Source organism: Malurus melanocephalus, unplaced genomic scaffold (genome assembly GCF_030028575.1).
Source record: "Malurus melanocephalus ecotype Western Australia unplaced genomic scaffold, MMel_1.1 scaffold_13, whole genome shotgun sequence".
Classification (NCBI taxonomy): domain Eukaryota; kingdom Metazoa; phylum Chordata; class Aves; order Passeriformes; family Maluridae; genus Malurus; species Malurus melanocephalus.
In genome coordinates, this window is record NW_026623245.1 from 1280707 (window position 1) to 1295763 (window position 15057).

The following is a 15057-nucleotide window of genomic DNA, read 5'->3' on the forward strand; positions in this document are numbered from 1 at the left end:
CTTCTTCTCTTTGTCTTTCAAAAAAAAAAAAAAAAAAAAAAAAAAAAAAAAAAAAAAAAAAAAAAAAAAAAAGAAAAACCAAAACAAACCAAACCAACAAAAAACCAAAACATTCTTAGTAGCACTGAAAACTCCTCCTATCCTGAGGGGTCCAAAACTGAATGTTTTTGCCTGCCACATTTATCATTTCTGTAGACATTCAGTGTATAAAGAGCCATCTGCTTCTAACACGTGAAATGCACCTCAGAGGGTGTTTGTTTGACATATCAAACCCTTCCTCTTCTCTTCTTCTTGACATTAAAGTGCTTAAACTTTAAATGTTGTAGGGCAGGATTGCTATGAGARGAAAGCCAACTAGGATGCAGCTGTGTGTTGCACTTGAAGTAAGAACACTTTCCCTAGGCTTAAAATCCTTATTTTTGATAATCAGATGAGGTTAAACCTATGCAAACAGTATTATTAAATACAGTTTTAAAAACAGTCTGGGAGTCTTGTCACAGACTGCAAAATTTGTCATAGATGTGAATATACCTGGGGTTTTTCAACAGGATGAGATGAAACCTCTTAAACTAAAGATGAAAGTGGGAATCATCCAGGAAAGTTGTGACAATGGCTGGGGTTATTTTCTTGTTCTCTGCAGTATTTCCCATTTCTCCTTGGCTGTTCTCTGGGCTTTTTTGGTTATTTTTATCACATCTTTTATATTGTATTCATTTTGCAGCTCCCTCAYGATTCTTCTTTTTGTCAGCTCTATCTTTTGTCGGTCCTGTTTCCAAAATTTTCTTCCCATTTTCCCTCTTCTCTTTCTCAGCTGTTTCTGCAAATGTTTTGATTCACACTGTGATCTGCATAGTTATACCCATATTCAGTGCTGACTGTTGGCCATACAAAAAGCCAAAAGAGTAGATCCAGGAAATGCCGAAGCAATTGTGCCTTAGTCAGCCTTTGGAAAGAATGGGGAGTCCCCTTGGGAATATTTCCTGCTGTGCTGCCAAGCACGGTGGGGGCATCTGCACCCATCACCATGCTGTGGGCAGTTAATTAATTAGTGCATGTGGGAAATTAATTAGTGCTTGGATTTGCTCTTCACTGTGGCCACCAGTTGTAGAGCTGTCARCTTAATCTTYGCCTGAATGATCATCACAACCCTGYCTTTGGGAGAAAGGCACAGCTCCATTCAGGCCATTTTTGGTTGTTTCAGCCCTGGATTGTGACAAAATGGGGTAAAGGGTTTGATTCCCAGCAGCTGTGCATGGTTTGTGTGTCTGCTTTGGGTTGCATGGGTTCTGGTGTTTCCATACTCGGGCTGGAATAAGGTGATCACCGGAAGTAAAGGAAGCTCCAACATGTGACAGTAATTTCTTCACTTGCAGGCTTTATCTGATGTATGAATTTTATATTTTCAATCACAGTGTTCAGACTGGCCTTCAAATTCCTTATAGCAGATGAACATGAAGGTTTTGCTGSTTTCTATTGAGCAGTACTATGTTTACAGCAGTGTGTCATTAGCTTTCCATGTATTGAGAAATCGTGGATATAATTTAAGTTGCTATTCTTATCTCAGCATTATAGACCAAGTATCTACTTGCTCTTTTACTATATATTATATTACAGATGTCTTACATTGCCCATATAAGTTTCAAAAGCATAGAACAGGGTAGGGMCAAATACAATGCTGAACTAAATTTGGTTCTGTCCTAATCTTCTCTTTTTAGTCCCTTCTAGCAGGGTTTTTTTTTACAACTGATAGTTTCAGCTCCATTTTACTGATTGTATCACATCATGATGCTTATATCAATAAGGATATCAGGTATATCTGTCTTGGGTATTTTTTTGCAGTTGCTTTGGTCATCAAAACTAGTATTTGGTTCATCATCATGAATTTAAATATCATTAGACTCAAGTGGAAACTCCAAATACACACGGGAAAAAATGGAATATGGTGGTCGAATTTCAGAGTTACACAGGAAGGTCTCTTTGGGGTAGTGTGGTCCACAAGAAATACTGGGTGTTTTGCCCTGATCACTTGTTACTCAAAACTCACAACTCATGAGGACATCAAGTTGCTGTAGCTTAGTTTTCAGAATCATTTAAATGGRCTTTAGATAAAATCTCTTAGGATTGCTTTTCACTGGGAGAAACTCAAGAGTTGCAAAATATCCATGAGTTTTCCATGAAATAAACATGTACAATGAAACAAACCATGAGAACTGCAGCCATGTGTGAGGAGGAGCCCCAGTGCTGCAGAACTGTGCTGCAGTGCTGTTCCCTTTTTATTTGGGAATACGCCCAATATTTCTCTGTGTACAGATGCATATGAGTGTAAATCAGAGCTGGTCTTAATTAAAATGCAGAATGTTTTTGCTCAAAGCATTACATTTTCAGGGTTTTTTTTCTTCTCTTGCTTCTTTCCCCTATTGTTATTGGGTAAATTTTAATCACTTGATCAAAAGCCATTTATATTTTAAATCTGGCCTGACTAACCCTTCTGTAGCTCCACGGTGCCAAGATAAATTCCATGTTCTGCCATGCTGAGGCCTTTTGAACCTGATCTATCAGGAGTTCTGATAAGCTCTGGGCAGCTGAAAAAACCTCAGTGAAATGTGGTGGAATAACTTMATGGGCTTGAATAACAAACACTGGCACAAGGAGTGGGTCAGCAGGAAATTTCCAAGGATAAAGAGTGGCAGGAATGGTTATAACTTTGCRTGCTTCTGTCACCATTCTACCTCTGGTGAGTTCTGGAAAGCAGTCAGAAATAAAACCCTTGTCAAGATGTCCCTTGGATTCCCAGGAACACCCTAAGTGTGCTCGAGCTGARCAGCAACAATTAATGTATGTCTTTCCAGAACCTTTATTAGGTCTGAGCTGCACATCCGCTTCATAAATGGTTCAGTTTGGGCTCTGTTTGTGGCCCAGCCCAATGCAATGATTTCACTCCCGGTCTGCTCTGACTTCATTGGGATCCGGGGGTGTTTGCTTCCTTGGAGGAGCAGATGGGAGCTGTCTGGGACAGGCCACTGAATTCCGGAATTGCAGCTTAGAGTCAGCCTGGCTTCTTGGAAGTAGAAAGCTGGTGCAGAGTGATGAGTAAATGCTAGAACCTGTGGCTGTATCACTCTTTTCCTATACAGGAAGCATGGAGAGGAAAATCAGCAGTGGAACAGCTACTGAGAGCTTGGACTTAAAACATGCCTAAGTTATCTTTAAAAAGCCCATCATTCTGTACACATATCCTGTTCTCTGTTATATATAAACAAGATATTGCCATATAGAAATCAAGCCAATAAATTAAAATGTTGCCATTGCAGTATTTCCATCAACACTATTTTGTCAGGATAAATATGCTCTGTACTTGAGTTGTTTGCAAGAAGCATGTGGCAATATTTAGTATATTTAAAAGTATCATTAGAGCTATATGTTGAGATGTGTGAAAAAAGCAATTCACTTGTATGAGTGTGTGCATTAACTGTATTATATGTGCAAATATGTGCACACAGAGTCTCTGTGTCTGAGGGTTAACAGATCTGTTCTCCCACTTGTTCCATATGCCTACAGTGCCCTTCCAAAGCCTCCATCACCTGCCCTGTGGTACATGCCAAATAAAACTTGTTMTCCTGGTGTGTGATCTGCCTGCCAGCTCTGCGCTGCTCTGGGGGTCTCAGGCTTGTGCTGGAGAGGCCAAAGSTTGGCAGCTGTGATTGTGCATGAGCAACAATCTCCTGTGTTATGAAGGACTGATTTTCCTTGAAAGATGGTTGTGGTGTTGGTGTTTCAGAATTATTTGGGAGGAKATAAGATGTAGAATTAGCCTGATTCCTGCAGTTTTCTTCTCAACCCTCKCTCTATTTTTAGAGATCTGCTGGGATTTGYGCAGGTTGTTTTGTTGTTACYTTGTTCCTTTTCCCTTTCTCTTGTTCCCTTGCTCCTGAAGGCCTCGAATTTGCTTCCATTTAACTGCTGATCTTTGTTCCATTATCCTTTCAATGGGGTTTGGTGACGTTTTGTGTTGTATTCAGAAACAGGGATGAGGCTGCATCCTGCCTTATCTTACTGCTAAAATAGCTCCTCTGTCTGTAGAGTGAGTTCCCTTTTGACCTCACAGCTGAGGAAAGAAACTCATTTTGCTCTGTGAAGTAAGGAATTACTGAATGTTTGTATTCTTTGCTGCCATGTGAGGACAGCATGTCCTTAGTGCTGTGTGAGCAGTAAAATGCAGCTCTCTGGTGTTCCCATGTGCTGCTGGCCTGCCAGGAGCCTGGAAGTGTCTTAGCAGGACGAGGCAACAAAGGAGAAAATACCTGCTGGCACATTTTGACTATTTCAGGGCAGGCTTGAATCTTCTTGGAAATACTGTTTCTTCAGAAATATTTTTTGCTACAAAGTCTTAAGAAAAATTGTTGTTGTCTAATCTGTCCATTTTCCAAGTATTGCAGTCAGTGCCCAGAGTACTTCACAAGTTTGAGCTAAATTGTGAAGGACCTGCTTTGTTCTCTGTTCTGCTGAAGTGTAGGGTTTGTAGCTGTTTTTTAAAAAAGAAACATAAATTCTTCAATTTTGAAAAGAGACTTCCTGAAGAGAATTAATAATATACAGACAGTATCTGCCTCTCCTCAAGCCACCATTAGCATGGYCTAGCACTGTGTTACAGAAATCTGCTTAATTCTCTAAAGGTTTGTCTAAACCTGAAAGTTTATTCCAAATTTAAAACTGGATGGATTTGAAGTAGAGATTGATGGGTGTCTACCTATCTAGAGTTATTTTACATTAACATCAAATTTGCACACTGCTTTTAAATGCAAAACATCCCAGCACTGAGWATGAATTATATTGTCAAGAGCTGATGGCAGTCCACCTGAGACAGTGGTTTCAGCCAGTCTACAATGATTTCACTCAAAACTGCAGATGTTTGTTTCCTTTTAAAAAAGCAATTTATTCTTTGTCAGGTGGGATGTTCTGGAAATCAGCTTTAGTTTGTATAAACGAAGAATCATTGATAGGATGGTTATAAAAAGATTTAAATTAATATGACATCTGAAATAGAAAACATAACTTAAAAAATTATGCACCAAAGCTACAAAAGCAAAYGTTCAGTTTTTGTCTGCTGCTGTGAAAAAGTGTTTTACCTATCTGATAAACAGGATAGTGAAGTGATAGATTTAAGAGACAGAATAGTGAGATTTAAACGTCTATCTCTCATCTGATACACCCGTTTCAAGGTCTCCATCAATTCCCTATGCCTGTATTAAAGATAACTGAAGTGCTTCCTTTTTGCAGCATCAGGGAGCAATAATCTAATGCAAGTTAACTGCTGTGAGCCAAAATACATTTTTACTTTGATTACTTCAGACTTTCTTGATGTTTTTCAGTATTTGGAGCCATAGAAAAGTCTAGTTTGGAAGGGGCCTCCAAAGGTCATCCAATCCAACTTTCTCTTGAGAGCACAGCCTCCTTAGATTTGGTTATTTGGGGTCCTGTCAAGACAGTTAAGTCCTGAACCATTTCCAGTGAGGGGAATTCTACCACTTCTCTAGRCAACCATCTCAATCTTTAGTTTTTCTAGAGCAGAAGGTTTTCCTAGTATCTAGACAGTATTTCCCACAAAGCAGCTTGTGTCTCCTGCCTTTTGTCCTCTCCCTGTGCTTTCACAAGCTATCCTTGTGAAAAGAGCACCTCTGCCTTCTCTGTAACTGCTTTGGAGGCTTGAGCCATATCTAAACTTAGCTCCATCTCAGAACTTCAGATCTGTACTCTTTGTTTGCAAGTGAATGGAACATGTTACAGAAAACCAATACAGACAGAAATATAAGGTAAACAAAAACCAAATAGTTTTAGTCCATTGGAATTCTAATGTATTATTAAAGAAATAATCTTGGAGCGGCAAATTATTGCTACGGAAATTGCGGAGGTAGTATGAGTTTCCCATCTGGCAAGGCCCCCAGACCAGATGGATCCACTAATGACTTTTATAGAGCATTTCATCAGACCCTGCTGGAACACGTGTCTGGCAACTTTAATTATCCTAAATTAACACAGTTCCAGCCTTAGATGCTTAGATTCAGGATTGTTGATCTTGGAATGGAAGGAAAAGGAAATGTTCCCTAAAAGATCTTTTCCTAATAGACCTTTTTAATAATGAGCTATAATGTTAAAATATTACCTAAGGTTTATTGGTTCATCCTGAACAGATTGTTTGCATAAAAGAAGTGCCTGTGGAGGTGCTTGGATTAAAGACATTTTTTTTCAGATGCATCAGAGTGCTTTTGGAATTTACAGGAACATTCAAACAAGAATCCCATTGCTTTCTTTGCCTTCCCTGGAAGGACGGGAATGGGCACTCCCAAAGCAATTGGTCTCTGCCTCTTTCCCTGTGTGTGCAGCCACGCCTGTTGCTGTTCACACAGAGAGAAATTTCTGTTACGTGAGGAAGTGGCTGCCAGGGCCGGTGGGCAGCACCASCAGCAAATGCTGCTGCTTTGATTCTTTGTTTCCAACCTAGTTCCCAGATCCTGTTGCTGCCCTAGCAAGAGGACAGAAATTCATGTCCTTTTCCCTCAAACCTGGAAAACCTGAATTTTGTTGTGAAACTTCTTCAGCCTACCCTGCTTAGATTTTGTTACTGTAGAAGGAATAGGAATTAATCCCCTAATGATATGTTTTCTATACCRTAAATTGCTGTTGTTTGAATTCCTCATCTCTTCTAATCATATTTTCACGTCAATATAACGTAACAGTAGTTCAGTGTTTTCCAGTGGTGCAAATAGTGATGTGGTATCATTACAAATGGGCTAGCTATAAATGTTTGCTTAGAAAAGTTGAATAAATGCTGTTCAAAGCACAGGCAATGAAGTTGATACCCATTTAAGAAGGCAGGGGAGGGCATGAAAGTCTTACAYCCTGAAGATAGCCCATGACATCTGTAACAGAGATATTGTATAGGTACGCTTAAAATTTACGTAGTTGAACACACAACGAATATCTAAGTCATATACAGGTATCAGTCACCAAGAGTTGTTCTTGAAATTGGGTTCCATTTCCTTCCTCTAACCCAGTGTTCTGTCTCCCAAAAATAAGCTTTTGGTTATTTAACAGCCAGACTGAATGTGGGCAGGGGGAGTGCATTGGAAAGGCTGGTGGCAGGAGATGAATGTCCTCAGCGGGGCTGGGAAATCAGACTGCTAATTTAGGTGCCAAAAATTGATATTATTCCCTAATTTTAGTTCTCCCACTGGTCGACTTCATGCGTCAAAAAGGATAAAACAAATAMCAGAGATATTCAGTACAGACATGTTGGTGTTTAGGAAATGTGTTCATGCTTTTAACAAAAGAGGAGGCTCTGGTGTGTGAGAACTACTCTGTGCTAAGTGGTGGCACATGTAATTAAGTTCTGCTCTAGCAATGTGAGAGATTAGCCCAATTAATCTTTTCCTTCTGRTTCTTGAAGAAGAGTATTCTAATTTAATTACTGTGATCACACCTCAGGTTTGTGGCTTCACCTTTTACTGCCTGTGTAGGTTTGGAACTGAGGTGAATTAGCTGACACGCAATATGGTGTACAATCCAAGCGCAGGGAGGAATGCACAGGGGCAGATAAAACATTAAATTGTGCTAAAATTTTTCTTTTTCCATGAAACGCCTGTTAGTGAAACTTTCTTAAGCTTTTTGATTAATTCTTCATAATAATTAACTCTATCTTCTCCTGGGATAGCAGAACTATTCAGCTCCCTTCAGCCACCTGTTGAGTGCCAGTTTATTGATAGAATGTTTTTCTGTATTCCATATGTAGCTCCCATGCTCAGCCATTGTTCAAGTTTGTTTCCTGGGTAACTGTGTAAAACTGCCTTTGTATTCMTATGACTTTGTTATTATTTTTGTATCTGAAGGGTTGTGACTAGAAATATTATTTGATTCTGGTGAAATAATTTATTCCTGTGTCTCTTCTGAGATTGCCATGGTTAAACATAAAAAGATGAGAGGATTTCTTGTGTGTATTTCTCGTAGTCGAAAATATCCATTATTCAGCCTCTGGTCCAAATTTCAGAATATTTGAGCTGATGTTCAAAAGAGGAAAAATTTGTAGCAAATAATCCACTATAAACCTGTGAAAGATTAAGATCCAAGTCTGGGTTCTATCAGCCTATCAATCAAAAGTATTTTAAAATTATCTGGTTATGTTTTTCCTTGTTTTTTCTAGCTAAAATATGATGATATGATAAATTGTACTCTGCACTCACCATGTCAGTCTCAGCAAAACATTATTTTGAGTAAATACTGGAATAGAGGGAGTTTTGAAGACAGCTGCTGTGATTGTTTCCGAAGTGTATTATAACTTGCAATGTGTTCTTTGCAGTCTTGCAGTTCACCCGGATAAAACGTTGGTGGCCACAGGGCAGGTTGGGAAGGACCCCTACATTTGCATCTGGGATTCCTACCGAGTCCAGACAGTGTCTGTCCTGAAGGATGCACACACGCACGGAATTGCCTGCCTGGCCTTCGACTCGGATGGACAGGTCAGTAGAGCTCTGTCTCTGGGTTCTAAACTGAGCTGGATTTCTGGTTCTCAAAGAGATGCACATTTAATGTTTTATGTTTCAGTAGCTATAGGGCTGCAGTGCTGGAGCTGCTGTTACAATTGAATTGCGATTTCAGTTCAAGGCCTTGGTTTATGTCATAATTGTAATTGCATGGGAGGACTACAAATGCAGCTCTTGCATAGGAGGTGCTTTTTGGATGAAAATCACTACTTGGCATTTGAGTGGAGTGAAGACATTGGGTGTTGGACAAGTATCCAGAGCAGAAATGCCYCTTTGTGGCTTAACTGCAATGGCTTCACCATGTTCTTTTCACCTGCTGTCCAAAGAAATCAATTCCTGGCAGAGCCCTCAGAACCCTGCAGCTTTTCTGGCAGAAGAGCTGCACTAATCCCACTGCTGGGAGAGTCTCCTTGGCTGGGGTGCATGGGCAATTTAATTGAATAATGGCATTARGACACACAGTGTGGCTTTGTACAATGTGATTAGTCCAGATGATATCTGAAGACAAAATTTAAAATATAACTAAGTGGTGGGCTATTCACAGCTGAACACAATGATTTTTTTTTTTCTCTCTGGTAGTGTTAAAAGCTTTCAGAGTTGAATGAAGTAGGAGGCAAATAGATCCAAAATTTGCATATACCTGAGAAGTATTTCACAGATCTTTATAAATAAATGTCTGTGCAATTTTGTCATTATTGATATCCTGATGAGTTTCCTGGTATAACACTTGCTAAAGTATTTTTAGGAGTGCTTAGATTAGCTGAAACAAAAAATCTCAGACAAGATAACCCTCAGATCAACAGARCAAAATTTCTAACGGTGTAATTATTCTTTTGAGATATTGTTCATTCGGAAATAAATGCTCTTCAGTTTTTACCCTCATCTTTAACTTCATAAGACTGGTCTTTTAGAGCTATTTCAGTACCTAATGGGAATGAAGACTCAGAGGTGGAGAGGCGATGGTGTCAGAGGTGGAGGCCTTCCTGAAGATCCTGCTGGGGGCTTGCTGTAATTAAAAACCAAACTCACTGCCAGGTTGACCTTGCAGAACAGTGACAATTCTTTTTCTGGAAGTGTTCGAGAAGTTGCARTTTATTCTGGAAATAAAAATTTACATTGAACACTTATATCTGGAGAACGACCAGTGCTGGAGAACATGAATATGGATAATGCATCTTGGCTTTTTGCTGCACTTTCTGACTTTGCAGGAGAAGCTGCTGTACTGAACCAGAACTAAAGGGTATGGTAGGAAGTCTGTAAGTATTTGGAACTCATAGCTGCTGGCAGTTCTGGTTCAGTCAGCATTCCCAAGGGAGTTTGTGTTTGTGACAGGGCAAAACAGACTGTGCAGACACTGTTTGCACCTCCTAGTGCAAAGCTTTCTTTCTTGGCTGTTAAAATGGCTGTTAAAAACCAGGGAAGATTTCTACTTCAGCCCCAAAACACAGATAAATGCAACAATCAGGTAAGGTATCGATGCAATAAGAACTGYATTCTTTTTACTGCTCTGTCAGCTGTCCACTTCCTAAATAAAAATAGGCAGAGGCAAAGTCCAGGTGACTCTGCTGCATTCCCTGAGTGGATCTCCATGGATTCAGTTCAGATCCTCTGAGTGTTCCTGTGCAAGTGCTGCTCCATGTGTGAGTCTCAAAYAGTGTCACCACACCTCTCTGAGCCAAGTTTATTTGCTCTTGTTGAAGCAGGAGCTCTGGGATACCTATCCCTTTTGGATGAATATGTGGTGAAATATTCCTCCTGGATGGACTGGAGCTGACCCCTCACAGAAACAGTGCAGTCATTCCCATAGTGTTCCACAGGGTGGGCAGTGCAGATTGGTGTGCACAGGATTTGTTATCTTTTCCAATAAATGGAGAGGATCGATACACTGGGGAGAGCCTAAATGGTTCCTTTATTTTATGCACCTTCAATACAGCTTTTGTAGACAAATGTAGTTGGAGTAAATTTCCTATTTTATGTTAACTGTGATTAATACTGTGTTTTAAAAGTCCTGATGGGAGCTGAATATCTTGCAGAAGTGTTGCTATTTAAAAACACATACTTTAGTTTGGACTTTTTCTCTCTGAGCAGGAGCTGCCATTTGGCAGGAGGGAAGATGTACTTTGTTCAAATGTTTAATGAGGAGTTGTCATTTTCCCTGTAATTAAAAATGTCTTCTCTTTAATCAGGAGTTAAGTACAGTTTCTCCTTAAAAGTACTAATGTCTCCCCTTCACAGAATTTCCTACAAAGTGGTTGCCTCATACTGAACTGTTTAATCAATACTGCGCAGTTCGATTTCTGCTCTATTTCAGATTAATCCTCTTTGTTTGCTTTCTATATTTTTTTTTTAATGGAGTGAGGAGGGCACTGCCATAATACATGCATACATTTCTAAATTTTTCATTAGGAAGCACTAGGCTTCTTTAGCCAGATCTTCCAAATCCATGTAGATTTAAAAATAATKATTTAATTATGTTCATAAACTGTTTGGGAGGTATTTTCTTCTGGTAGTTCTGTAAATTTTCTGAATAGAATTCTGTCAAATTCTGTTCCAGGAGGAGAACTAAAAGTATGAAGTCTTTCAGCAAAAAAAAAAAAAAAACAAACCAGCTTTTATCATTTTTCTGCCAGCAGGAGACCTTCTTCAACTGACCTATGTTAAAAGAAAATATCAAATGCTTCTTAGTTTCCCACAGTTCTTCACTGCTGATACCAAAATGGGCTAGAGAATAAACTTTCTAACACAATTTGAAGTTTTAGAAAGAGCCATCGCTTATTACAACACTGGACACTTTCAGAGGATTTTTCCTCTAATCAAAAAGAGTCGTGAGACTCTACAACAGCATATTTATTCCCTCCTGATCATACATATTCATTACCATGTACTTCCTAGCTACTCCATAAGCACACTTTCCCTAGAACTAAATTCCATGCCTCTGCTGCTTACTGGAAGGCCTTTTGTGGTTCTAGAGGGTTGTCTGAAGGAGTCTGTAGTGGTCATACTCACTGAGAGCCCCCAATATTGTAATGACCTTGCCTTGAACTTCTTTTAGGGCATGAGCTGGTGTTTCTTGTTACATAACTGCCACGAAACCCTCTCTGGTTCCTCTGTATCTGCTTATCTGGTTCCAGCTATGCTTAGTGTCCTGTGTGTCTTTTATGTTCTTTTATCTAATTTGCTAGTTAGTCGTTATGCTCTATTTTGCAATTTCAAGAGAACTGAACATTTCTATTCTGCATGTTGTCTGTCAAAGTCCCCCCTTTGCTTGAGACTGTCTCTTTTAGACAAGTCTTGATACTGCCTTTTCCAGTGCGAAGTGTTACAACTATAACATTGAATTAAATTGCTTTCCAAAATCAAAGGAGTATAATTGCAGATTGTCCTGCACACCCTGAATGCAGAACGTTCTCTTGGCCATAACTCTTCCTCGTGCTTTTTTGCCAAAGTACCCTGAGGGGAGGCATTAATAGTGCTTGGAAACAGGAACTTTTAGGAAGCCATTTATAGACATTGTCTCCACACATATAATAGGTCTCATTCCCAGTACCAAAATTCTGATTTCCTGTTTCCCACTGTTGGGCTGCTGAAGGATGCCGGGCTCCTATGTTTGATTCTTCTGTGTCCTCAGTGCCGCTGGGCCAGTGGCATTTCACAGTSGCCCTTCAGCTGGGAGTGGTGTAATACTGACCAGCCCCAAGTCCTATTTGTATTTTGAGAGATGTTAAAGCACATAAATCCTTTCATGTGGTTACTTCTAACTATAACAGAGTTAGGTTTCTTAAGGGGAAATATTATTAAATCCTGTTAAAACTATAATTTGATTTCTTTGTTCCACTGTACAAATTTCTTTAACTCTCCCTTCACTAACTCAGAGTCAATGAGCCCATTAACAGAGTTCTGACCCCCCCATAGGGTTGACCCTTCCAAGGGAACCTTGTTCCTTCCAACAATATTTGAGAACATATCCAGATTGCCCCCTGAAAATCTTACACTCTCTAAGAACAGATCATTTCCACTCTCTTTATTTTCATTCCAGTGGAAGGAGAGTGGACTTGGAGGAATTTGTGGTATAAGTCTGTAAATAGTTTTTTTAGGGATGGTGGTGAGGCGGTGTTGGGTTTTTTGGAGGGGTTTTCCTTTGTTGTTGTCTTCATTAATACCACATTGCTTGGTGCGTTTTCTGGTGAAGCAGTGGTTAAGTCCTGCATAATTCACTAGGAAGATATTGCATTGGGATCATGCATGTTGTCAGCTTCCATTAAACCTAGGTTCCAAAACACCCATTTAATTCCTCTAAATCAAGAAACTGTAACTGCTAAGACAGTGGAGGGTGTGTGAACCTACTGCATTTAATGCAGAGGCTGTCAAGGGACTCTCCCAAGAGGGAAGATGTGCACTGTGTGTTTACACTCAGAAATGGGATGAAAAGGCTTCGAGTAACTCCTCTCTGAATTATTGCTACAGAATGAAAACTGGAACCTTCTGTTTGAGCTGATTTTTRATGGAATTCATGTAAAGTTGGACAAAATTAGGACAGTCACTAGAAGGGAAAAGACCTACAACCTCTATGAGTAATGTTTGATCTTTTGAGTATGCCACAGATGAGTGCACTCTGCCTTTTCCCTTCCAGATTTTCCCCTCTATTTTATTCTGTTCTTTTGATTTCTTACATTATGGAGATTGAAAAGTATTAAAATTAAGTTCTTTCAATTGATGACCAATAAGACTTTAATTTAGCTTGGTTCTTCATTATTGTGGTTATTTTAACTGGTGATTTGATACACTAGGGTATGTAAAAGGTAATTATTAAAAGTACATCCAGTTCTGGCTCTAGAGCTCAACAAAATGAGTATAATGAACAAAGCAGTAATTGGAAATAGTGAAAGCATTTTTTTTCCTTTCACTTTTGTTACCGGATTAATAAATCAAAATGCTAGAGAGGTGTGCACCTGAAACAAGCATCTSAAATATTTCAGGGTAAGAATTTCACTTGGAACATTGGTATACTGAAATCAATAACCTGACCTTTTAGAAAAGATGAGACATTTCAGTGCTCYCTCCAGTGAGTAAATGTTGAGTGTGAATGTCTTTGCTTTTGYAATGTGGTTCAAACCCAGGTCACATGTGGAAAAATCCATTTGTGAACATAATCCTGGGCACTACAGCAAAATTATTTGGGGTTGATTTCCTGTTAACTGGATTGCTGTTGTTTTTCCTCAGCGTTTGGCTTCCGTGGGCCTAGATGCCAAAAACACAGTGTGTATTTGGGACTGGAAGAGAGGAAAGCTCCTGGCAACAGCTACAGGCCATTCTGACAGGGTAATTGTATGGAAGGATTCCTGGCTTTTGTCTGGGAGTGGCATGAGTGTTTTAAAAGTAATTCCTGTTTATGTCAGGTTAATGTAAAGGTAATTTTGGTCATTCTACCTGGATTTTAAAATACTTGTTAAGATGCTTATTCCTTCTCATTGTGCCAGACCCAGAAGGAGGCACTGTTAGTAAACCTAGGGAGGAAATGCATTGTACTGACACACTGAGTGGGAYGATGTGTAGCTCTTCATATGAGATGTGAAATGGGAGCTCAAGGACCCGAGATCAGCTTGTCTCTGTCAAAAAGACAATTTATGCTGAGGGCAAATTTAATTATATCCCTTTCAGCTTTCCTTAAGACACTTACCTGTAGAAGAAACTTAATTGAAATAAATGTTTCTTTTGTATCTGTTGGCTTCAGGTAAAGGATCATAATTTAAGTAAAGATGAGAACGGACCAGGTTTGAATTTAGAATTTKATTCAGGATTAGGAAATGTTTTACYAGGTTTAGCATATGCAARATACCTCCCTGACATATATAAACATAYGGATGCATGCATTAAAATACATTGCAGTGTTCCCAACACAAAAGCATCTTAGTCCTTATTCAAATTTCTSTGTCAGAACTGATCCACTTTTACACGTGTCTTACATGTGTTGACGTTTTGCTACTGACCTCAGTAGGTATCAGATCAGTTCTGACTTAGAAGAGGACTCTGGGACAGGCAAGAACTACAAAAATCTTAGTCCCGGTAGACTTTCCCACACAGAAAAAAGAGCTTTTGCACAGAGGAAGGAGTGGGAAAGAATGCCCATCTAAATACTGTTTCTTCAATAACATCTTGGAGCTGGAATGGATTGGCTGCGTGAAGACGAGTGGAGTGTGTTGAAAGAACTGTGTGAGGGAACCCTCCATGCTTGCCTTGATCTTTGACTACAAAGTTCCAAATTTACCCCGAAAGTGTTCTTTGATTTTTAGTAATATGTTCCAACAGAAATTATGGCTAAGAATTGAAAAAAGCAAGCTGAACCTAGATGCAATTACTGTGTAGTTAAAAATATCAACTTAATGTTTCTTAACAGATATTCGATATTTCGTGGGATCAATATCAGCCAAACAGAATTGTCAGTTGTGGAGTAAAACACATAAAGGTAAAGGGCTTTCATTGTTTACTTGGAWAAAGTAATTTGCACCAWAAAAAMMCCAAACAT

General features: G+C 39.3%; 1 protein-coding gene across 1 annotated transcript in view; it reads left to right on the plus strand.

The window, feature by feature from the left end:
* The window catches only part of EML6 (EMAP like 6), an 86778-nt gene that overhangs the window by 17138 nt on the left and 54583 nt on the right, over positions 1–15057 (plus strand). The window contains exons 2-4 of the mRNA XM_057382133.1: positions 8351–8510; positions 13755–13853; positions 14929–14997. Coding sequence (XP_057238116.1) covers positions 8351–8510; positions 13755–13853; positions 14929–14997 — 328 coding nt within the window. The remainder of the gene's footprint in view (positions 1–8350; positions 8511–13754; positions 13854–14928; positions 14998–15057) is intronic.